The 23,980-nt window shown below is 45.7% G+C and overlaps 1 protein-coding gene across 2 annotated transcripts in view; it reads left to right on the top strand.

The window, feature by feature from the left end:
* Positions 1 to 14,683: 14,683 nt before the first annotated feature.
* The window catches only part of LOC142365607 (chromodomain-helicase-DNA-binding protein 1-like), an 88,427-nt gene continuing 79,130 nt past the window's right edge, over positions 14,684 to 23,980 (top strand). Inside the window, exons 1-3 of one of the 2 annotated variants that reach the window (XM_075446536.1) lie at positions 14,684 to 14,994; positions 16,048 to 16,263; positions 16,794 to 16,994. In XM_075446536.1, the coding sequence (XP_075302651.1) occupies positions 16,942 to 16,994 (53 nt within the window). In that variant the 5' untranslated portion in view covers positions 14,684 to 14,994; positions 16,048 to 16,263; positions 16,794 to 16,941. The remainder of the gene's footprint in view (positions 14,995 to 16,047; positions 16,264 to 16,793; positions 16,995 to 23,980) is intronic. The other variant, XM_075446537.1, reaches the window with a different exon arrangement.

The raw sequence follows: 23,980 nt of genomic DNA, 5'->3' as shown, positions 1-23,980 counted from the left end.
CCACCTGGCCAGAGGCAGGGACCCTGTATTCCGGGTCATAGCATTCATTACTTGACTTCTGTAACTGCAAACCAGAAAACCATTCATTAGGATCAGAAGGAGGATCAACCCTTCTGCTGTGTTTGGGGAATTGCTCAACAACACCCAGAGCAGTAATCTTCCTGAATGGACTCTTTTTGGAGACTGTTTTTTTCTCACAATACAGGTAGACGAGCTTCTAGGTTTGAGGTAGGTGCATGTCATCCCTGTGGTCATGCAGATAGAACCACAGGGTGGCATGCATCATGTGCCCACAGTACCTTTTCCCTTGAGCAGAGAAAGGCTGACTCTTGATAGCCGAGATGCTCTCTACAGCCGGGATAGCTGAGACACAGGCCCTCAGGGTCAGGGCGTGTCGGGGTTTAAGCCGGCTGCCAGCAACTAGGACCAGACAGCCACTCACTCCACTCACCCGCTCCTCCCTGCCCCCCCCCCCCCCCCCCCCGCAGTGGGATGGGGAGGAGAACGGACAAAAAGTAAAACTCATGGATTGAGATAAAGATAGTTTAGTAAGACAACAAAGGAAATAATAATAACAACAACAATAATAATGGTAATGAATATGCAAAACAAGCTATACACAATACAATTTTTCTCACCACCTGACAACTGATTGTGCAACCATTCCCCAAGCAGCTATTGCAGATTTCACAGAATCTGTGAATTTTGCAGAACTCGATGAACTCATGGAAAAGTTCAGTCACAGAAAAGATCGAACTCACGGAAAAGAGAGTTCCTGCCCCCTGGCCACCCCCCCATTTATATACTGAGCATGACATCTATGCTATGGAATATTTCCATTGGCCAGCTTGGGTTAGCTGCCTGGCCATGCTCCCTCCCAGCTCCTGCACACTTGCCTTCAACAGCACCTACATACAGGATTCACATAAAATATAATTATAGGTAGTCAAGTCCCCTTCCTCCTCTTTGGCTGGTAGAGAGTTCACTAGTGAAAGCACATGCACAATGCTGGTTTTACAAGCACACACACACATTTGCAGATCCCCCTGAGTACTGGCACGGCCCACTGCTGGTACCACTGCCTGGATCTTGAGTCCTCTTATCCACTTCACAAGTCCCCTACTTGCCAGCTAGTCCAGCTTGATACTTGTGAGCAAATATGCATATACTCACACACTTGTCCCACAGGTACTCCACAGTCACAAGTCCCCCTGGGCATACCAGCATGGACCCTTGCCTGCCTGATATCCCCTGCCTGGACCAAGGGCCTCCTACTCGCTAGCTAGTCCATCTTGAGGTTTGCTAGCGAATTATACATGAACAACCCCATGCACACCAGGTCTGGAGATGATACAGACACTTGGTCTGCCCCCCCAGCAGCACAAAGCACAAAAGGTTCTGACCCACAGTCCTGCTCCAGTCACTGGTGCTGAACCCCACGCTTGCCTCACTCACACCAGTACTTGCCAGTAGCTGGTTTTTGGGACACGCACCATTCCCGCCCCAGCGGCTGGTGACTGAGACCCTCACCTGCCTGCTCCAGTAGCTGGCACTGAGACCCCACTTGCTCCAGTTACTGACACCACAGGCAAGGAACGCTTACACCCCCACTTTGACTCCAGTAGCTGGCACCAAATCCACTCGCTCTGGTCTCACGAGTAGCTGACATTCAGTCCTTGCAGCAGCCGTGCACACAGGATAGAGTGAGATTACACAGAGAGAGAGTTAAGAAAAGATTTAATAAGAAGACAGGACAGACTGTGGTGATAAGGTGCAGGGTTCAGTCAGACAGATGGACTGACTGCCCCTATTTTACACACAATACCCTTTTCTTTATACCCTTTTCTGTCTACCCCCCTCTTTGTTCCTCCTTGCTCCCCCTTACCCTGCACATTCCCTAATCAGCTGGCATAGTTCCACCAACAGACTCCCCTACAATATGCTGGATGCTCACATTTGCATTCTTATCAGCTGCAAAGTCCTGGTTTGCCTGCAGTTTCATGATAGCCCATCAATTAGTGTGACTGATCAGGCTTGTTTCTGGTTGTTCTGGTTTTGGCTGCAGCCGGCAACAGCGCCACGCGGCCGCCCCTCCCCCCGCCGGGGTGCCGAGGAGAATGGAAAGAAACAGGCAGAAAACTGGTGGGTCGGGATAAGGGCAGTTTAATAGAACAGCAAACAAAGGGAACAGGAACAACTACGATACAGATAAGGAGAAAACACAACACGAACCGCACGACCCACAGAGCCGTTCTCCCGGACAGGACCGGCGCCCGTGCTCCCGAGCAGCGAGTGAGTTCCCGCCCCCCCAGCTCCCCCCCACTGGAACCCAGCATGACGGCACATGGTGACGTGTGGAAAGCAGACTCCACAATCTGTAAGATTGTAAAGTAGATATGTTTATTCGCTGCCGTTTATTCGGCGCCGGGCGACACGGGGGGTAGTCCCACTGAAGTCGTGCGCGCCGAGCAGCGACGTGTCTCTTTAATTTATACAATCAAATATTACATATACATTAGATTTCCCAATACTCCTATACATATGCATCTATCCTCATTGCATATCAAAATTAGTTCCGAGAAATAATTTCCATAGTCTCCTCCCAGCTGCGCTTGCACAGTGCCTCCTAGTGGTGGTCGTTGGGGGTCCCAAGATGAAGGCCCATCCTCTTCATCACGGTGTCCGCTGATTGACCTCTGTTTCTGCGCAAACTCAGTTCTCCCCTGGCTCCCATCCATACAGCAGGGTCGGTCTTGACCGGTTCTAGGCGACTCCCAGCCCCTATCAGGAACTAACCCCTTTGTATGGAGATGCAAGACTCTCTGCTTCAGTTAATTTAGACAATAGATAGGCACTATCAATTCTCTTTCAATAGACTGCAACTATTAGATAATGCTACCTCTACTAAAATCCCTTTTAACCCCTTCCTTAAGTCCCCCCTTTTCAAAAAGGTTAGTAAATTCTTTTACTATTCTGACTTCTATTATAATACATCATTATTCAGCATCTTCTTAAAATACTTATTGGACTCCAGCTTTTGTCGTAATTGATTCTTTTTCCATTCACTATAAGAATCTCCTGTACTCCTGCAACACCAAAGGCTACACCTAATCAAAATACACAAAACGATACCTAGCATTATGATCAAAACCATTGTAACAAATAATTGCCTCAGCCATCCTAGATTAGGTAACCAAGAGGTGAGTTTTTCCCATACTTCCAAGAAACCCCAGGATGTATCATCTTGGGCAACTTGATGTAACACCTTGGTCTTTTCCCAAATTTTATTCAAATCTGTTTCTATTCTTTTATTCTGGTTTACATAGGTGCAACAGGTTTAATTAATAACCATGCACAATCCTCCTTCCTTAGCTAAAAGCATATCTAATCCCATTCGATTTTGCTTTACCACCTTGCTTAAAGATTCTACTTCTAATTGTATTCCTCGTATGGCATCTAATGTTAAATTTTCCAGAGTTTCAACAGTAGCCGATATGTTAACTATAGCTTTTTCTAACTCGCTTACTCCCAAAGAGGGGATTAACCATCGTACAAAGCTATGAAAGCCAGTACCTCGAATTACCAATGGATTCTCCGCTCTCTTAAAACGAATCCAGGGGGTTCTTAAAAGTCCCGTAAGAGGGGAGGTACCTTCATGAATGCTTGCTCCAGGTGTAAGGTACCCTCTCGTACAATGTCCTTTCCAGCTTAAAGGTAAGCTCTTTCTAGCCCTTCCGTCACCACAAAGCCACCAATATCCAGGTCCCATGTTACATCTTGGACCCTTGTTCTGTTCTCTACCATCTTCCCTACCTTTTTCCTTTCTTGGTGTTTGAATGAGGTATAAACTTGAAGTCAAGTTTAATCCTATCTGTTTTAATCTTTCCGCATCAAAAGTCCCTAAATCTTTGGCAGTAGGACAATCTTTCATATCTATCCATATTTTGTCTTCAAATCCTAAACAACGACACAAAATCATTACCTTTTCCGAGAGGGGGAGGTCTAGGTCAAAACTTGGTCTTTCTCTTGTATTCCCCTTTCCATACACACATGATCCATTCATGTTCATTCCGTTAGTGTAAATGGTCCAATTTCTAGTCGGTATTCCTATTAAAGGGAGTTCTAGCCCACCCCGAGGGAGAGTATTGCATATCCAACAATCAGATAAGTTCAATATTCTTGACATATTTTCAGTTATTTGTAAATAGGTGTTTTGGCTCCAGGCTTCCCCTCTAGGTAACGTCCATCCTAAAAATACAATTTTTATCAATGCCTTGATACTTTGAGCTTCAAGGGTCCAATTTCTCGCGATGCCCATGGCTGTTTAGGTGCCCTTTTGACTCTGGTGTGATGAATCCAGGCATTCTGTTCCTTGATCCTGATGGCCGTGAAGGAGGTGAGCAGTACTTGTTATGGTCCTTCCCACTGTGGCTCTAAAGATTTTTCTGCAAGAGACTTTATATATACATAATCTCCAGGGTGTATATTATGTACAGGTCCATCTAGACCCCTCCCCCGGGTTCCAACCACATGTTTCCTGATTTTGTTTAATTGTTTGCTCAATGCCACCAAATAAGAACTCATAATTTCATCCCCAATTTGCGTGGATATCCCCTTCTGTATCCCGTAGGGTCGTCCATACAGGATCTCAAAGGGGCTCAGTCCCTCTCTAGCCCTTGTCCTTGTCCGTATACGCAAGAGGGCTAGAGGGAGGGACTGAGGCCATGCCAAATTTGCTTCTTGTCCTAATTTCACAATTTGTTGCTTGATTAAATGGTTCATTTTCTCCACTTGGCCGTTCGACTGAGGGCGGTATGGGGTGTGGAGTTGCCAGGTGACGGCTAATTTGTTGTACTATTTTTGAAACAAAATGTGGCCCCTATCAGAAGACATAGTTGCTGGAACCCCAAAACGTGGTATTATCTCTTGTATTAATACTTTAGTTACTTCCCGAGCTTTAGCCGTCCTGGTTGGGAATGCCTCCGGCCAACCTGAAAAGGTATCGGTTAATACCAATAGATATCGGTACCCTCCTTTTCTTGGGAGTTCCGTGAAATCAATTTGCCATTGTTGTCCAGGCCCATTACCTTTTCCAGACTGACCCATTTCTGGTTTAGGGTTATTCTTTGGATTAGTCTGGAGGCAAAGATCACACTGCTGAGTCACCTGTCTCACCGTGGTGTATAGGTTTCTGGCCACAATCTCTCTAATTAGATGCTTATATAGAGCCTCTGTCCCCCAATGCCTTTTCCTATGTTCTTCCCTTACCAGATGCCATATCAGACAGGAGGGAATGATTAGTTTTCCCTGTGGGGTTTGAGCCCACCCCTCCTCATTATATGACCCTTCTAGATCTGTAATAAGTTTCTGATCTTCCTTAGTATATTCTGGCTTACCTTCTAGGGAGATTCGTCCATCAGGGATTAAAGCCCCTTCAGTTCTTACCTCCATTTTAGCCACCTGTTTTGCCTCTCTGTCCGCCAGCTCGTTTCCTTTTTCCAATTCTGAGTTCACTTTCTGGTGCACCTTAATATGCATGATTGCCACTTTCTCGGGGAGTTGAACTGCCTCCAGTAGTTTCAAAATTTCTTATGCATGTTTGATGTTTTTCCCTTGAGAGTTCAATAATCCTCTTTCCTTTCAGATCGCTCCATGCGCATGCACAACTCCGAAGGCATACTTCGAGTCTGTGTATATATTCACAACTTTGCCTTGGGCCAATTCCAAGGCACGGGTTAAAGCAATTATCTCTGCTTTCTGCGCAGAGGTATTTATGGGCAAAGGTCTTGACTCTATGATTTCTTGACTGGTGGTAATAGCGTACCCCGCGTGTCTCTTACCACTCAGAACATAACTGCTTCCATCCGTGAACCAGTTTTCTCCGTTTTCCATAGGGCTGTCTCTGAAATCCGGGCGACTTGCATAGGTTGCTTCAATGGTCTCCAAGCAGTCATGATGCACTGGTTCTCCTGTGTTTCCGCTGAGAAAGGAAGCTGGATTGACAATGTTAGTTACTATAATCTCCACAGCATCCTGCTCTACCAGTATAGCCTGATATCTCAGGAATCTTTGTGGAGAAAGCCAATGTCCTCCTTTTGCTTCCAATACTGCGGATACCGTGTGGGACACCAAGACAGTCATTTTCTGGCCCAAGGTAAATTTTCGGGCTTCCTGTATATTTAATATTACAGCTGCAACCGCTTGCAGGCATCCAGGCCAACCCTTCGCAGTTGCATCCAGTTGTTTGGAGAAATAGGCAACTGCTCGTCGATATGGACCCAGATCTTGTGCTAGTATCCCCAGAGCAATCCCCTGCTTTTCGTGAGAGAAAAGGAAAAATGGCTTACTCACATCTGGGAGCCCTAAGGCAGGGGCCAACATCAGAGCCTTTTTCAGTAGTTCAAAGGCTTGCATGGTCTCCTTGTTCCATGTAAGGTGATTTTGTCCAGTAGCTGTTAGTGCATATAGTGGTTTAACAAGTAGTCCATAATTATAAATCCACAGCCGACACCACCCGGTCATTCTCAAGAAAGTCCGTAACTCTTTCACTGTGTGAGGTCTCGGAGTTTGGCATATTGCCTCCTTACGGGCCTGTCCCAAAGTTCTTTGTCCAGCACTAATCTCATAGCCCAAGTAAATCACCTCGCGCTGCATTATCTGGGTCTTCTTCTTAGATACCCAGCACCCTTGGAGCCCCAAGAAATTTAGTAGACTCACCGTCCAAGTGATACAGCCGTCTTCTGTTTTGTTGGCAATCAAGATGTCATCCACATACTGTAGTAATTTCCCTTCTTCAGACGGGATTTCCCAGGACTCCAAGTCTTTTGCAAGTTGATTGCCAAAGATGGTAGGACTGTTCTTAAATCCTTGTGGCAGCACCGTCCAAGTGAGCTGAGTCTTTCGACCACTTTTGGGGTTCTCCCATTCAAATGCGAATAATTTCTGACTGGCTTCATGGAGAGGGAGGCAAAAGAAGGCATCTTTCAAATCTAAAACAGTAAACCAGGTTAATTCGGGAGCCAATACGGTCAACAAAGTATATGGGTTTGCTACTACTGGGTAGAGGTCCTCTGTTATTTTGTTTATGGCTCGCAGATCCTGGACCACCTGATACGACCCGTCAGATTTACGGACAGGTAGTATAGGGGTGTTAAAATCCGACTCGCACTCTTTCAATAATCCTAATTGTAAAAATCTTTCCATCTCTGGCCGGATTCCTTCCTTATCTTCCTGTTTTAGGGGATATTGCTTAACTCTTACCAGTTGCCAGCCTTCTTTGAGTCTAACTTCAATGGGTGGAGCATTCTTTGCTCTTCCAGGGGCATCAGTGGCCCATACCCCAGGGTATACTTGGTTTAGGATCTCCTCGGGAACTTTTCCTTCTGTGGGAGGACTGGTTAGAAATAGACTCAGTACCTGAATATATTGCCAATCCTTTACCTCCAGAGTAATTTCTCCTCTTTCAAATGTAATTTTTGCACCCAATTGTTCCAACAAATCCCTTCTCAGAAGTGCCTTTGGGGAATTGGGCATATACAAGAATTTGTGGATGCCCCATTGTTTTCCTAATTTATACTTCAAAGGTTTACAAAAGTATGCCTTTTCACTTTGGCCAGTTGCCCCTTTTACCACAATATAGTCACTCCCCAGGGGCATCAAAGCTTGATTCAAAACTGAGTATGTTGCCCCCGTGTCAACTAAAAATTCTACCTCTCGTTGTTCCTTCCCTAGCTTCATTATAACCAGTGGATCCGCTAGGGTGGATTCCCCAGGTCCCCGTCAATCTTCCTTTACATGGGCTATTTTTCCTATCTGGCGGCCTCGTCCCTTTTCCTTATTTTTTGGACATTCCCTTTTCCAATGGCCAAATCTTTTACACAGCGCACATTGGTCTTTACCCAACCGGGACCATTCCCGTCTAGGCCTTCTTCCTTCCTCTTCCCTAACAACTGTCACTATTCTCTGTCTTTGCCTGTATCCCTCTTCTCTATTGCTAAACACTCTCCATGCTTCATCCAGCAGGACTTCCAAGTTCCTACCTTCTGTAGGGCGCAACTTCTGGAGTTTGCGCCTAATGTCTCCCGTAGGCTGACCCAAAAATAGGGAGACTAGTTGTTGTATCCCTACCTCTGACCCAGGGTCCAGCAGTGTGTTATGGCACATTACATCCTTCAATCGATCCAGGAATTCGGATGGGGACTCGGAAGGACCTTGTTTAACTGCATATAAAGCTGACCAATTTATAGCTCTGGGAACAGCCCTTTCCATTCCTTTAAAAATCCACTTTTGGTATGCCTGCAATCTCTCCATATGAGCAGACCTGTTAACATCCCACTTTGGGTCTCGGAGGGGGAAGTAATCCTTAACATCACCTTCCACAGTCTTATAGTGATCTTCAGCCAAATCACCTGCAGTTTTTAGAATTAACTGTTTCTCTGTATCGGTTACGCATTCTAATAGTAATTGTAAATCATTCCAATCTGGATTATGTTGTTTCATTATGAATTTAAAGTGTTTAGCAACACCCACTGGGTCAACCCGATATTCCCGGGCTACCTTTTTCCAAGCATCTAAATCAGCGGTGGAAAAAGGTATTTTGATTAGCATAGTTCCACCATCAAGTCCTACTGCCTCTCGGAGAGGTGCTTGTAAGACCATTGTAGTGGATTTCTTCCTAGTCCGGGAAGATATAGGGCTATCTGAAGGAGTGGGAATTTCATCTGAGTTCACATCCTGTTCCTGTGGGTGAGGGGGAGGCTTAAACAAGTCAGTTAGATCTTGTTCTGGTGCCTGGTGAATTTTGTCAGCTTTAGTACATCTTTGCCCAATGCTACATGCCGAACAACACCGTTCCAGTTTTCCCCTGAGTTCTTTATTTTCTTGCTCGAGTGCAAGTACCATGGGGTCCTGTGGTGGTATCATTCCACAGTCCCTTTGTCAATCCGGATGGTTTCAGAGGGTGAAAATCATATTTGCATATGAGACCTCATCCCATTTTCTTTCTCTCCTCAAAAACAGCATTAATTGCAAGAGAGTGTTATAATCTATTGACCCGTTTAATGGCCACTTGGCCCCATCTTCCAATTTATATAAAGGCCACCATTGATTGCAATATTTGATAAGGGTCCTTTTACTTTCTATGCCTCCGGTCCCAACAACGTCTTTCCAGTGAGCGAGCACACAGCCTAAAGGACTCTTTTTCAAAACTCCTCCCTGATTGTTACCCATTGTGCGACTTATTGCCCCTTTAACTTGCCTTTTGCTATTCTTTTAATAAGTTTCCACGCGAATCGCTTCTTACAATTCGCTATAGTTTCTTCCCAATCTTTCTCCCACACGTCCCAAATTTCCAGAATCAAATTTTCCCTTCCACACACCAGCTTCACTACCTCAATTTCTTGGTGAGTTCTTTCCCAACTATAAAACCGTGGGGTCCAGGGAAGGCACTTAGGACACTGCGCTCCTCGCCTCCTAGATACACAGTACCACTTTTTATCACAAGATTTACACTTCAACAGGACCTAAGCTTGGTGCCAATTCCTATATAATCTAGGAGCTAGCCCACATGCAAAGCAGGGAATTATTCCTGCCTGCCCACCAACCCCAGGATTTATAAGGATTTCTGGAGGTTGTTCCCAATCTAAGGCTACCTTCCACCCTGCGGGAGTCACGTATGCCCCTTTCAAATAAAATCTCTCTTCTCCCCTTTGTATCCAATCCCCCCCCCCTCATTCAAATACTCCCAAGGCTCGAGCCCAAACCACCTAAGGAGTGATTCCCTTTGCTCTGCCACTTTAATAATTAACCAGTTCCCGTCACTTAGGAGAGTGATTAGGCACTACCACAGCCCAAGCTGCACATTAAAAGTTCTTGATTTAATTAAATTTTACAGTTTTTATTGTTTTGTTTAAACCACACTAATCCTATACATATCATTTCTATATAAATAGATAGATATTTAAATATCTATATATTATTATATATAAATACCAAGTTGTCTTTTCCTCCATTTTACTAGTTGGAGGAAAGGGGACAGTCAGAAACAGACGCATTATGAGTATCAACTCCTGGCTTCGTGGCTGGTGCCGATGTGAGGGTTTTGGGTTTTATGACAATGGGACTTTCTTCAATGGCTATAACCTGTTAGGGAGGGATGGGACCCATCTGTCTAGAAAAGGCAAGGGGATCTATGGCAGCAGGCTGGCCAACTTGGCTTTAAACTGAAGGAGTCAGGGGGTGGGGGTGCAAAGTCACAATGCTCAAGCCATCACATCCAACTGAGGAATAAGCCAGGCCAACCAGAGCAGTGACAAATATTCCTTAGCTGCCTCCCAAGTTGAGAACCAGAAGGCCAACCACCTTAAGGGTGGGTTTGGCTGTGGAATATCCTCTTGCACCCCTACAGGGAAATCTGCATGCTCCATTACCTCTGAAATGCCTCTACACCAATGCACGCAGCACGGCGAATAAGCAGGAGGAACTAGAGATTTGTGTGCGGTCGCATCTCATTGCAATTACAGAGACATGGTGGGACAGCCCGCATGACTGGAATGCTTTAATAGACGGCTACGCACTTTTTAGGAAAGACAGGCCTGCAAGGCGAGGTGGTGGAGTTGCTCTTCACGTGAGGGAGCAACTGGAATCACAGAATCACAGAAAGTTAGGGGTTGGAAGGGACCTCTGTGGGTCATCTAGTCCAACCCCCCCTGCCGAAGCAGGGTCTCCTACAGCAGGTTGCACAGGACCTCGTCCAGGCGGGTCTTGAATATCTCCAAAGAAGGAGACTCCACAACCTCCCTGGGCAGCCTGTCCCAGTGCTCCGTCACCCTCAGAGGGAAGTTCTTCCTCATCTTCAGATGGAACTTCCTCTGCTTCAGTTTGTGCCTGTTGCCCCTTGTCCTGTCGCTGGGCACCACTGAAAAGAGTCTGGCCCCATCCTCCTGACACCCACCCTTCAGATATTTGTAAGCATTTATAAGGTCCACTCTCAGCCTTCTCTTCTTCAGGCTAAACAAGCCCAGCTCCCTCAGCCTTTCCTCATAGGAGAGATGCTCCAGTCCCATCATCATCCTCACAGCCCTCCGCTGGACTCTCTCCAGTAGCTCCTCATTTTCTTGAACTGGGGAGCCCAGAACTGGACAGAGTACTCCAGATGAGGCCTCACTAGGGCAGTGTAGAGGGGAAGGAGAACCTCCCTCGTCCTGCTGGCCACACTCCTCTTGATGCATCCCAGGATCCCATTGGCCTTCTTGGCAGCAAGGGCATACTGCTGGCTCATGGTTAACTTGTCATCCACCAGCACACCCAGGTCCCTCTCCACAGAGCTGCTCTCCAGCAGGTCAGCCCCAAGCCCATACTGGTGCATGGGGTTGTTCCTCCCCAGGTGCAGGACCCTGCATTTGCCTTTGTTGAACCTCATCAGGTTCCTCTCTGCCCAACTCTCCAGCCTGTCCAGGTCTCACTGGAGGGCAGCACAGTCTTCCGGTGTATCCACCACTCCTCCCAGTTTTGTGTCATCAGCAAACTTGCTGAGGGTACACTCTGTCCCTTCATCCAGGTCACTGATGAAGAAGTTGAACAAGACTGGGCCAAGTACTGACTCCTGGGGGACACCAGTTACCGGCCTCCAACTAGACTCAGTGCCGCTGGTGACAACCCTCTGAGTTCTGCCATTCAGCCAGTTCTCAATCCACCTCACCGACCACTCATCCAGCCCACACTTCCTGAGCTTCCCTAGGAGGATGTTATGGGAGACAGTGTCAAAAGCCTTGCTGAAGTTGAGGTAGACAACATTCACTGCTCTCCCCTCATCTACCCAGCCAGTCATGCCATCGTAGAAGGCTATTTCCCCTTGGTGAATCCATGTTGACTACTCCTGATAGCCTTCTTTTCCTCCACTTGCTTGATGATGACCTCCAGAATGAGATGTTCCATCACCTTTCCCGGGATGGAGGTGAGGCTGACCGGCCTGTAAATCCCTGGGTCCTCCTTCTTGCCCTTTTGGAAGGCTGGAGTGACATTGGCTTTTCTCCAGTCCTCAGGCACCTCTCCTGTCCTCCAGGACCTTCCGAAGATGATGGAGAGTGGCTCAGCAATGACATCTGCCAGCTCCCTCAGCACTCGTGGGTGCATCCCATTGGGGCCCATGGATTTGTGGGCGTCCAGTTTGCTTAAATGATCTCTAACGCGATCCTCTTCGACCAAGGGAAGGTCATCCTTTCTGCAGGTTTCCTCTCTTACCTCCAGGGACTGGGATGCCTGAAGGGAAGCCTTAGCAGTGAAGACTGAGGCAAATCTACCTTTTCTGTATCCTCCATCATCAGGGCACCCACCTCATTGAGCAGCGGCCCCACATTATCCCTAGTCTTCCGTTTGCTGCTGATGTACTTGAAGAAGCCCTTCTTCTTGTCTTTGACATCCCTTGCCAGATTTAATTCCAGATGGACCTTAGCCTTCCTCGTTGCTTCCCTGCATGCTGTGACAACGTTCAGGAGTTGTGGGTTCTCCTTCTCTGCAGATATTCAAACCCTGCCTGGACGAGGTCCTGTGCAGCCTGCTCTGGATGACCCTGCTTCGGCAGGGGGGTTGGACTAGATGATCCCCAGAGGTCCCTTCCAACCCCTACAATTCTGCGATTCTGTGAAATAGAAAGATTAAAGAACTTCTTTATTAAGGTCCTGGCAGGAGCCTGCTCCAGCGTGGGCTCCCCACGGGGTCACAGCTTCCTTCAGGCATCCACCTGCTCCTGCGTGGGGTCCCTTCCACGGGCTGCAGGTGGATATCTGCCCCACCGTGGACCTCCATGGGCTGCAGGGGGACAACCTGCCTCACCATGGTCTTCATCACGAGCTGCAAGGGAAGACTCTCTGCTCCGACATTTCAAGCACCTCCTCCCCCCTCCTTCTTCACTGACCTTGGTGTCTGCAGAGTTGTTTCTCTCACTCATCTCACTCCTCTCTCTACCCTGCCATTTCACTGCCGAGTTTTTTTCTTCCCCTTCTTAAATACGTTATCCCAGAGACACTACCACTGTCGCTGATTGGCTTGGCCTTGGCCAGCGGCAGGTCCGTCTTAAGGCCAGCTGGCACTGGCTTTATCAAATATGGGGGAAGCTTCTCACAGAAGCCACCCCTATAGCCCCCCTGCTACCAAAACCTTGCCACACAAACCCATAACACTAACTTAGGCAAACTTAAGCGCTTCAGGAAGGAACATAGTCTAATACAGACTTTTTGTAGGCTTTGAAGCTGTTTTCTTATCTGAACACCTTATGCATTTTTTTTTTAATTCTAAGGGGGAAAAAACGTTTATTCTCTCTGTCAAACTCCTGAGATTTTGAGGTATTTTCCTATGGTGCTTGAGAGATGGACTAGTGGAAGTGCCTCACCTAGCATCTGCTGCTTCGGTCTGGTTCCAAAATGGAGATGGAGTTGCTTTGTGTAACAGTTGATCCCAGCATTTGGTGGGCTGAAGGGGCAGCAACAGGAAACCCCTGCAGCCCTGCTGAGGTGGTGGCAGGTGCCTTGGCTGCTCAGCTTTGCTCACCCTGGGCGGGGGGGGGGCAGCCACGAGATAAACCCTAGGCCAACATCTCTAGCTGACTGACTGTGGCTCAGATGCTGGCTCCTGGCCAACACAACTTTTCAAGCATGAACTGATTTGACAGCTACTGTAGCCACCTTGCTCTGGTATACTCATGCAATGACTCCCTTCTTTCAAGCCTTTCCTTCCTATGAGCAAACTGTGTTTTCATGTTAATCTCAACCTCTTTTACTCTTGCAGGGTGCTGAAGAAAATTCCAAGTCTGGTACCACATCCTGATCAGTAATGACCCCACAATCCTCCCTAGCATGATGGAGTGTAATTGCATATGTGAAAATTCAAAGAGGAGAAAGCAGGTAAAACACTTCCTCTTTCCAACACATTTGGCTGTGTAATTGTGTTGCTCAGAGCGCAGTCTTTCACTCAGCAGCCAACTACTTTCTTTTGCCACTCTGGGAACACGTAGACTCTAGCAGTAGGACGATTTACATGATTATTTTTTTTCTGAACATGAGCCACCTTAAACAAATAGCTTTCTCATTAATCACTTTGAAACAACTCGAGTTAGATATCAAGAGGAAGAAAGGAGTGCTCTGCCTCCAGCTGAGGGATGCCTTCCTCATGGAGGCAAGTGTCCTCTGTGCAGCTGCATGCCAAGCCTTCCTAAATATGCCCTAATGCCACTTGTAGCCACATAGGAAGACTAAGAAATGCATATGTGTTTCTTAGGGGCTCTGATTTTAGACAGGAAAAATCTGAAACAAAAAAAACCCACACCACACTAAACAGTAACGTGTGGCCTAGGCCAGGTTCCCTGGCACGCTGTGGGGGTCACGGGCGCACCTCAGGTCTGGCCACGCCTTGCCTCCTCACACAGGAGCTGCAGCGGGCACCAAGAGCGGCACCGGCCCCAGCGCCCCTTCGCTGCTGCGGCGGGCGGGTGGGCGCCTGCTGCCCCCAGCCTCGGAAGTATCCGGCACGGCAAGGAGGCCGCTTTGGCTCCGTCACCCCCTCCAAGCGGCCCTTCCTACCGCCATGGCCCGGCGGCGCTGTACCCTCCCGGCTGTTGCTCCTCCTCCTCGCTCTGTCCCAGGGCGCAGGACTGACATCACACCCAGGATTTCCATCCGACTAAGGGGGGAGGAGGAGGAGGTTGAGCGCAGTGGCAGCGTGATGGCGGTGGTCGGGAGGACTTAAGAAGCGGCGGCGGAACAACACGGCACCTACTCCTCAGGCTTTTCTCTGCCCGGTTTGGGGCCCTATTGTTCAAGCCGGTGGGGGCCGCAGGCGAGCCCGCCGCGTGGGGCTGTAAGGAGCCGGTGGCCCAGGCCCTGAGGCGGCCGCAGGAGCAGCCTCCGACCCTAGGTTGCAGCACAGACCTCTTCGTGGGGGTGGAGCACCGTCTCGGACCAGGGCAGCCCTAGGGAGGCCGGGCCGGGTGAACGCACGCAGGTAGGCAGAGGCCCGCCATGGCTCCTTTCCCTTTCCCTGGTCGGGAGTTGCGCGGTGGCTGTCGCTTTCGAAGATGGATGGGGAGGTGACTGGCATTCAGAAGAAGGGGTTGGATGCCCAGCACGGGGCTGGGCTCCTGGGCCCGCTCGCTGTTTTCCGAAGAGGGAGGGAGGGAGCGAGCTGTGAGAGCTGAGGCAGGCAGCCGGGGTTGAGCCTCTTTCGCTGGCTCCTGCGGGGAGAGCCTGTGACGGAGCTGGGAGGCAGGAGTGCGGCCTTCGCTCTTCTCTGGCCGCGGGGGGTGGGGGTGGGGGGGGCGCTGGGAGAAGTATGGAGGACAGCGGCCGCCTTGGCAATACTGCCAGGGAGCCTTGGCTAGAAGCGGTGCCTGTGCGGGTCGCGCCACCAGCAGAGGGCCGTTTCCGAGGGCGGGAGGTGAACCCGCGGGAGGTAAGGAGGCAGCCCTGGCCTGGGCTCTCCCCGGGAGCGCTTTGGGAGCGGTCGGTCGTGGGAGGCCTCGAGGGTGCGGTGGTCGGGGAGGATCGTTGCGGAGCAGGGAGTGAGCGACAACGAGAGACTTTCGTGGCCACTAAAGATGTTTCCTGGGGCCCAGGGAGTGCTGGTCCCGGAGGCGGCAGGGTGTTCGCACCCTGGGCACGGGAGGGCAGACAGCGCGGAGCTTGGCCTCATTGGGCAGCAGCGGCCGATCCGCGAGGAACCACCAAGCTGCCCATTGATACCCGTAAATGTAAAATTTCCACTTACTAGAGTGATTGTAATTAAACTAAAGTAGATCCTTGCTGTTTTGAGAGGACAGGAAAGCTCTAAGATAAAGAGGCTCCTAAATAATGCTACTTAGACAAGCTTGACTTGCTGCTTTGGGCGGGGATAGAAAAGCAGTAATAAAGAATACCTGCTTGATAGCCTTCCAACTATTGAGTCTTCAACTCCGGCTTTTCTCGGCATCACTGGTTTGCCGCCGCGGGGGCTCCAGCCTCACTTCGTGTCCTCTCTGGGGTTACAGGGCTCTTTCCTATTATTTTTCTTCCATCATAGCCTTTGTTTGCTGGCTGGAGTGGCCCTGGTGTCTGAGATGGTGCCTGAGCGCAGGGCTTTTTCCATCCCGGAACGAGGCGACCCCCGTCTCCATCGTGAGCTGTCAGTCGGGCTGTATTAGAGGAGAGCATCTCAAGGCAGGCAATCTGCAGGCAAGCCCTAATCGCTTTCGCACCACTAAATCTGTGAGAGGCGCTGCTCTTTAGCTGATTATCAGTGAGTTCATACTTGCACTCCATTTAAAGTGAGCCTAAACTTTTTTCTAGGTGCGTCTGACACAGTAGAGATCTGGTTGAAGATGTTTATATATATGAAATAACAATCGCTCCATCTGTGGGATCTTGTTAACTTGATGTAGTTGAGCCAATTTTTTTAAAATGGGACAGTCTTCATTTTCCAGCCTGTACCCCCAACTGGATGTAAACATTATGTCTGTGTCTAGAAATGCTTCTGATATGTTTGGTTTGTGCATGAAATAATTTTGCTAATCAGACTGTAGAGCATTAATATGCATAATTTATATTTATGTGTTTGGGGAGGTTGTTTTCCTTTAAAAGTTAGATCTAATTGTTCTTAAGACACTACTATGGCATACCAAAAGCTATTTTTCAGTTAAAAAGATGATGTCAAGTGTGATGGATACTCCCTTTCAGTGTTGTTGTGACAGGACAGGTTATTTTCAGTATCTTTTAGTTGTAACCACCAAATATTTCAAATTATGTCAACATTTTCCTTTACTACTTTAGGTAATTTGGGAAAAATCTTCAATACCTGCAGAGAACAGTTGAGTAAACACGTCACTTGGAAAACAGAGTACCAAGAAATAGATTCTTGACATCCGCCTTCTAACCTGAGTGGACTTCTATTTATCTTTTAAATTTCTTAATATTTACGATGAATAGGAACAGTGATGAAGACATTGTAAGAAACAATAGTGGAGAGTCAAGGTAAGCACTTTTAGTCCTCGGCTATGTATTCTCCTGTATTTTGTTTATTAGAAATGGTTTACATTTTAACTGTGCCAAAGCTTCCTGGTGAGCAAGTAGACCATTATTTAGGAGGACCGGCCATGCTTTTTTGCAAATGCTTAATCTGCTTGTTAGAATCAGTTAGCTTCATTTAATAACTGTAACAATCATGGGTATATACCTTATATAATACAGTTTTAATACTATTTAAGCTCTATTAGCATCTGTTACTCATTTTCCTCAAAAGTTGTTTGAAGTGTCAAAAGCTGCAACAGATTAGATTGAAATGTTGAAGTAAAACTCGTGTCTATGAAGTGCAGGGCATGCATGCATAATATGTGCTATATAAACCCTGAACTAGGCTATCTCTAAAGTTGGAACAGCGTTAACTTCATGTTTGTTTTCCAAAGTGAATGTACAGTTTTCCCAGCTGTTTACTTAATTAAAAAAAAAAAAAAACAACAAAAAAACCCCACCAAACAAATAATCCACCCTTCTAATGTCGATTGTTGGTGTTTTAGGATGTGTAGAGGGTTCACTTGGTTGGAAAAGCCTGGTTAGAACTTCCCTGCTTCTAGGGAGTAATGGGGTGGGAAGAAGGGGGAGAAGTGTTTAGGTGATATTAGGTGCAAATCTCTAGGATACATATGAGCAGTAAAACTAAAGAAACTTTTAACAAATTTTGTGTATTTTATTTTGTGTCAAACTTCCATGTTATACCTAGAAATATTCTAGAAAGTCAGTAAACTTTGAATCTCATGAATAATTTGTAAGCTTTGTTGTTGTTAGATTTCTGCTTCCAGTAAAAATCGTACTTGTCTAGTTAGCAAACAAATTTTGGGTTTCTTCTAGTAAGTGGCAAAATATTCCTGATTACTTATATTAAAAAAATACAAACCAAAAAAACCACAAACCAAACCAAACAAGAAAACAACCCAACCCAAACCAAGCCTTTTCAGTTGAGTAGAGGAAAATGAACGAAATAAAACAGTGTGAACAAAGCTAGTCTTAGAGAGTTATAAATAAGACCTCCAATAAACATTAACTTGTTGAGGACAACTCTGATGACTTTGTATTTATGAAGGTTTTTTTACTACTTGAAACAAGCCACCTAGCTAAAGATAATATAGGAATAATACTGCATATCAAACTATGACCACTTGTAAATACCAGTATATCAAAGTTATTCAAAAGTTGTAGCAATTCTCATAAGACTAAGCCAACTAAATATCAAAAAAGCATCCGGACAACTTTATTATGAGTAAATATCAGGAAGATGCAAATTACTTAAAACATGATAGTTGCCTGTGAAGTGAGACTTTGTTCTGCATCTTAAATGTGCTGCTGAGCACATTTTAAAGCTTTAAAAAAGCTTTTGTGTGCTTGCCATTTGCTATCAGGAAGAATGTAAATGAAGGGTGAAGGCTTCCAATATTAAAGAATTGAGACCTTTTTCTGTCCAGCCTATTTTCATTATTAAAATAATTATTGTGAAAGGTGTTTGATGCTTATGGGGTACCATAGTATGACTTGCCCCTGTTGTTGTGGTTTGTTTTTGTTTGTTAGTATTGTGCGGGGGGGGGGGGGGTGTGTGTGTGTGTCCGTCCCCTCCCCCCCTTTCAAGTTTTCCAGAACTTTCAATGATTTTTCACTAGGAGGAAAATTCCTTAAGCTAGCTGTGACTGCAGACACATATCTAACTGTAACCAGGGAAGTGAAGCTGCATTTAGACTTCAAATGGTCTGGAAATATGAATTCTACAGAATGGAAATATAATTTGCCATCAACAGTAGCTATTTTGTTACTGGTTTTCATTACTACGCTTTTAGTGATCCTGTTCCATTCAGAATGCTACGAAGAGAAGCAAAACAAGTTGAGAAAGTAGTTGAGAATTGCTGCTGGGAAGAAACTGCAGAGGAAGTCAGACTTTCAAAAGTAGGTAGAAAAGGAGAGATGAAGGCAGATACAGTGACAAATCTAGACAGCAGCATTGGTGATACAGTTGGTAATAATGATAATGAATCTTTGAAAAGTATGTCACTTCAAAATATGACACTTAACAAATGTAGCAAGGCCATTTTTCCCTCTTTGATGTCTGTAAGCTTCCATGGTTGTTGCTGTGGGGTGACAGTCCTGATCACAATCAAATATAGCCAGATCTAGGGGAGCCACCATCACTACTTTGGAAAGTAAAGAGAAGCAGTGGATCAGGGCTGGCTTTACAGAAATACACAGCCTCATGGATACTGCTTTATATTGTTTTAAGGAAACTCTTACCGTTGCAATTGCAACAACCAATTGCAGAAGTTGTGGAAAGACTGTAGTATCCTCAACAATAGGAGGGCTGGAGAAGGGGCTAACTGGAAACCTTAGATTGTATGCACTGGCTAGCACTGTGGTAAGGAATTGTAGGTGTCTTCCCTGTGACTGGCTGTGAAGAAGCATTTCTGAAGCATGTGGGAAAGAAATGGCCAATTTGCCATGCTCTTGTGTTCCTTTTCGTTGTTGAGTCTTTTCATCTGGCTGGTAGATGACCAGAAATCTTTCCATTGCTGCAGGTGCTGAGCCTGAAGTTCTGTTTGGCCACAAGTAGGAGTGAATCTCTTGTATTTTCACAGTTTAATAAGATGTTGCACTGTTTGGACTTTCCTTGGCCATGCTAGCAACCTCTGAAGCTATAAATCTGTGCTAGTGCCAAGTGTGGTGAAGATTGCAGACTGACATAAACATTATAATCTAATCTGTGTAATAATTACAGTGGAATTTACTCTCCAGTTTTTTTTATTTACTTGAAATCACTGCTACGAAATGTTTTCAGTAGTTCTGGGTAAATTATCACAGATACACATTATCTGGATCACAAGTATAAGCACAAAAACTTTATAGCAATGCTCTGAGAAACTGACTCTTAAATTTAAGAAAAGCATTTTTTGTAGTGTTCTTGAAAGCATTCTGTTGCAGACTTGAATAAGAGTAAATACATATTAGATAGCTAGCATTAAGAAAGCTTAATGAGCAAGGAAGGGCAGTTATAGCTGAACTGCAAAACAAGCTCCAGGTGGAACAGGGAATGCAGAAGTGAAACATTGGTGCCAACTGAATAGCAATCTGTTTTCCCATCTCTTTGCTCTTCCTATGTTTCCTGTAGAACAAGACATGGAGCACTTGAGCAGACCTTACTTCTCTGTAGAGAAGAGAGACGTTACTTCAGCTTAGAGATAACATCCAGAATGGGCTGTTCCTTCACCTTTGGGGAAAATATTTTCAGCAGGGCTTGTTGCGATAGGACAAGGAGCAATGGCTTTAAACTAAGGGAGGGTAGATTTAGACTAGAAATAAGGAAGAAATTTTTTACCATGAGGGTGGTGAAACACTGAAACGGATTGCCCAGAGAGGTAGTGGAAGCCCCCTCCCTGGAAACATTTAAGGCCAGGTTGGACGGGGCTCTGAGCAACCTGGTCTGGTTGAAGATGTCTCTGGTCACTGCAGGGGGGTTGGGCTAGCTGACCTCTAAAGGTCCCTTCCAACCCAAAGCATTCTATGATTCTATTCTATGATTCTATTCTATGATTCTTTCCAGGGACGGAAGTGAGGCTGACCGGCCTGTAGTTCCCTGGGTCCTCCTTCTTGCCCTTTTTGAAGACTGGAGTGACATCATTGGCTTTCCTCCAGTCCTCAGGCACTTCTCCTGTTCTCCAGGACCTTTCAAAGATATTTTGGTTTGGTTTAGGTTTTTTTTCCCCATTGGAACAAAGTACAGTGTATGTAATGTATGGTTTCTTATTCAAGAATGCCTTTTATCAAATCATGCTGGTTTAATTTTACTGGGTTTTATATATATAATATATAAACAATATAAAAATTTGCTTGAAACAGGGGGAGGAAGGCTTATATGACACGTTTTTGAAAGAGGGACTTACAAAAGCAGGAATTCTGTTTTGAGTAACATAATTAAGTATATAAAAGAGCACAAATGCTCTTCCACAGCAAATACTGAATATTCCTTTTCCGTGTACACCATATTAACAGCATCTTTATTCTGTAGCTCAGTTTGCCTTGCCCTATTGTTTTGGATCTAGAGTTCTTCCAATTCTAGTCTTGATAGTGTTTATAATTTCTGTTGATGTTTGGTCTCTTCTTGGAAATACATTCATCAGTGAAAAAGGGAGGGGGAGAAAAAAAAAAAAAGAATATTACACCACAGGATAGAGTTGGTTGGAAGAGGACAGCAATGCAAGAGCAGAGTAAAGGGAGGACATAATGTGACCAGGTGGGATAGGATAAATTGACAAACGCAGGTGAATAGTTAACTGAAAACTAAGTTTTGTATGCTGTCTCCTTTTCTCATTATATGTAAGGTATATATGTTTTTTTCTACCAGTCTCTTAAGTGTATTCAGAAAGGGTGAGGGAAGGACAGGAAGGTTCTAATTTAGGCTTAGGTGCCTGAAGACCGCCTCCTACCTTCCAGTATCAAAGCAGGCTTTTTTTGAAAGAGGGGGGAAAAAAGGCTGGTTGCGTTGTACCCAAACCCTCTCTTTTAGGCTACTTCAGGTGTCCACAACAGGATGAATAAAAGCATCTAAAGAAAAGTCATTGACCCTGGACTGTACAGGAAGAGAAGGGGGCAAGAAATAAAGCACTTTGCCTATCCTCTTATGTAAGAGGAACTCTGGAGAGCAGAGGATCAGAGTTGCTGTTCCTGAGATGATATTTATGTAACAGCATTAGGTAGCAGGTAATTATGACAGCATTCTGAGTCTTTGGTTGAAGAAGTATTTGAGTTTTAATGTTCCTTGAATTCTAACACTAGAGATACAATACCAGAACCTCGGCAATTAGTAGTTCCAGTTCAAGTGGTTAATCTTGTAGAGGTCGGTGGTGCTATTTTTGTTAATAATCATTACTCATTGTGAGAAAAGTTAGACAAATTATGGACCTTAGCTGGACAGCATCAGATAATATTTAAAGCTCTTTAGCTAGAGGAGGAATTGCTTGTATACTACGCCATAGATAATGCAGGGAAAATCAAAGAAGCCCATGGGCAAAGGAGGAAAAGAAAACGTGACAAGGATGTTAAAATATCCTACCTCACAGCTATTATTTCTGTGAATTTACATTTTAAATGCCTTTATTATAGAACTTAGGTTCTGCTTCTTTTAATAAAAGGATGAAAGGAAACAGTCTTGCTATCATGAAAGTGTGTTGTGTTTTGGTGGGGGTGCGTGTTTTCTCTTTCCCCTAACGGAACAACTATTTTAAAAGTCAAATTTTGGCATAGTCTGAAATGCTGTCACTTGTAGCTTGGTTAGTAATGATAGCTTGCAATGATTCTTTCTAGAAAATATACATGTTGTCTTAAACTGTATCTCCTTAGTGGATCAAGAAAATGTCATCTGAGCTGCTAGAATGTGTATGAAAAATATATCTTGTATGCCTTTTCCTACAAGCTTCAAAAACTCAAACAATTAGACATTTAAAACTGTGGCAAACAAATTCTCTAAACTTACAGTGATGCTGGTAGATGTTGCAGTGTAATGAGTTCCACAGGGGTTTTCTTTTTGGGGGTTTTATTTTTGGTGGTGGGTTTCTTTTTTTCAGTTATGTCAGCAATGCTCCTTGAAGAAAGTAGGTCGAGGGAGGATCTCCTTCCCCTCTACACTGCCCTGGTGAGGCCTCATCTGGAGTACTGTGTCCAGTTCTGGGCTGCCCAGTTCAAGAAGGATGAAGAGCTACTGGAGAGAGTCCAGCAGAGGGCTACGAGGATGATGAGGGGACTGGAGCATCTCTCCTACGAGGAAAGGCTGAGGGAGCTGGGCTTGTTTAGCCTGAAGAAGAGAAGGCTGAGAGGGGACCTAATAAATGCTTACAAATATCTGAAGGGTGGGTGTCAGGAGGATGGGACCAGACTCTTTTCAGTAGTGCCCAGTGACAGGACAAGGGGCAACGGGCACAAACTGAAGCATAGGCAGTTCTGTCTGAACTTGAGGAAGAACTTCTTCCCTCTGAGGGTGACGGAGCCCTGGAACAGGCTGCCCAGGGAGGTGGTGGAGTCTCCTTCTCTGGAGATATTCAAGACCCGCCTGGACAAGGTCCCCTGCGGCCTGCTGTAGGTGACCCTGCTTCGGCAGGAGGGTTGGAGTAGATGACCCACAGAGGTCCCTTCCAACCCCTACCATTCTGTGATTCTGTGAAAGGGAGAAAGTTATTGGACTGCATAGCATTTTAAGCACTTGGAGAAGCAACTGCAGTCTGTCATAATGCAATGTGGAATGTGTGCACACAAAAATCCCCTTCTCATTTGAAATTTAGTTAGTTAGCTTTCCTAAATTCTCTATTAGAATCATAGAATGGTAAGGGTTGGAAGGGACCTTAAAGATCATCTGGTTCCAACCCCCCTGCCATAAGCAGGGACATCTTCCACTAGACCAGGTTGCTCAGAGCTCCTGTTTTATACTTTGGTTTCAGGACAGCAGTGTTTTAAGAAATATTGCCCTGTTCAATCATGCTCACTTGTCACACTGCTTTGTGGGGTCTGTAAGTTGGTAGGATGTTTTTAAAAAGCTGAATCTGTTCCTTCTACAGACTGCACTGACACCACTAAGTGGGTGCTGTGTTGGGGGAAGGTTGGAGAGGGCATTAATAGCATTGTCAAAATAAGTTATTCTCGTGGAGCGTCACTCACCAGCAGGCAAATATATTGTTTGAGGACCAAGACTGTTTTTTCAAGGTGCTTGGCTTCAGCTGTGATAGCTCATACTGCTGCTTTGTACCATTTTTCAAATTGTGTGAAAATTGCTGAAATTGAGAGTAAGTGTAGGAGCATTTAAAGTGAAATTTTGAAGTTGCTTCTTCCTTAGTTCTCCCTCTATTTACAAGGAGATGCATGTGTGTAACCATGTACCTTTTCTTAAATAATTCCATCCTTCCTCCTAGGGTTAGCATCTGAATTACTAGGGTTTAATC

Source organism: Opisthocomus hoazin, chromosome W (genome assembly GCF_030867145.1).
Source record: "Opisthocomus hoazin isolate bOpiHoa1 chromosome W, bOpiHoa1.hap1, whole genome shotgun sequence".
NCBI classification, from domain to species: Eukaryota; Metazoa; Chordata; class Aves; order Opisthocomiformes; family Opisthocomidae; genus Opisthocomus; species Opisthocomus hoazin.
Note: the sequence above shows the minus strand (reverse complement) of the source record. Positions and strands in the feature narration are given on the sequence as shown.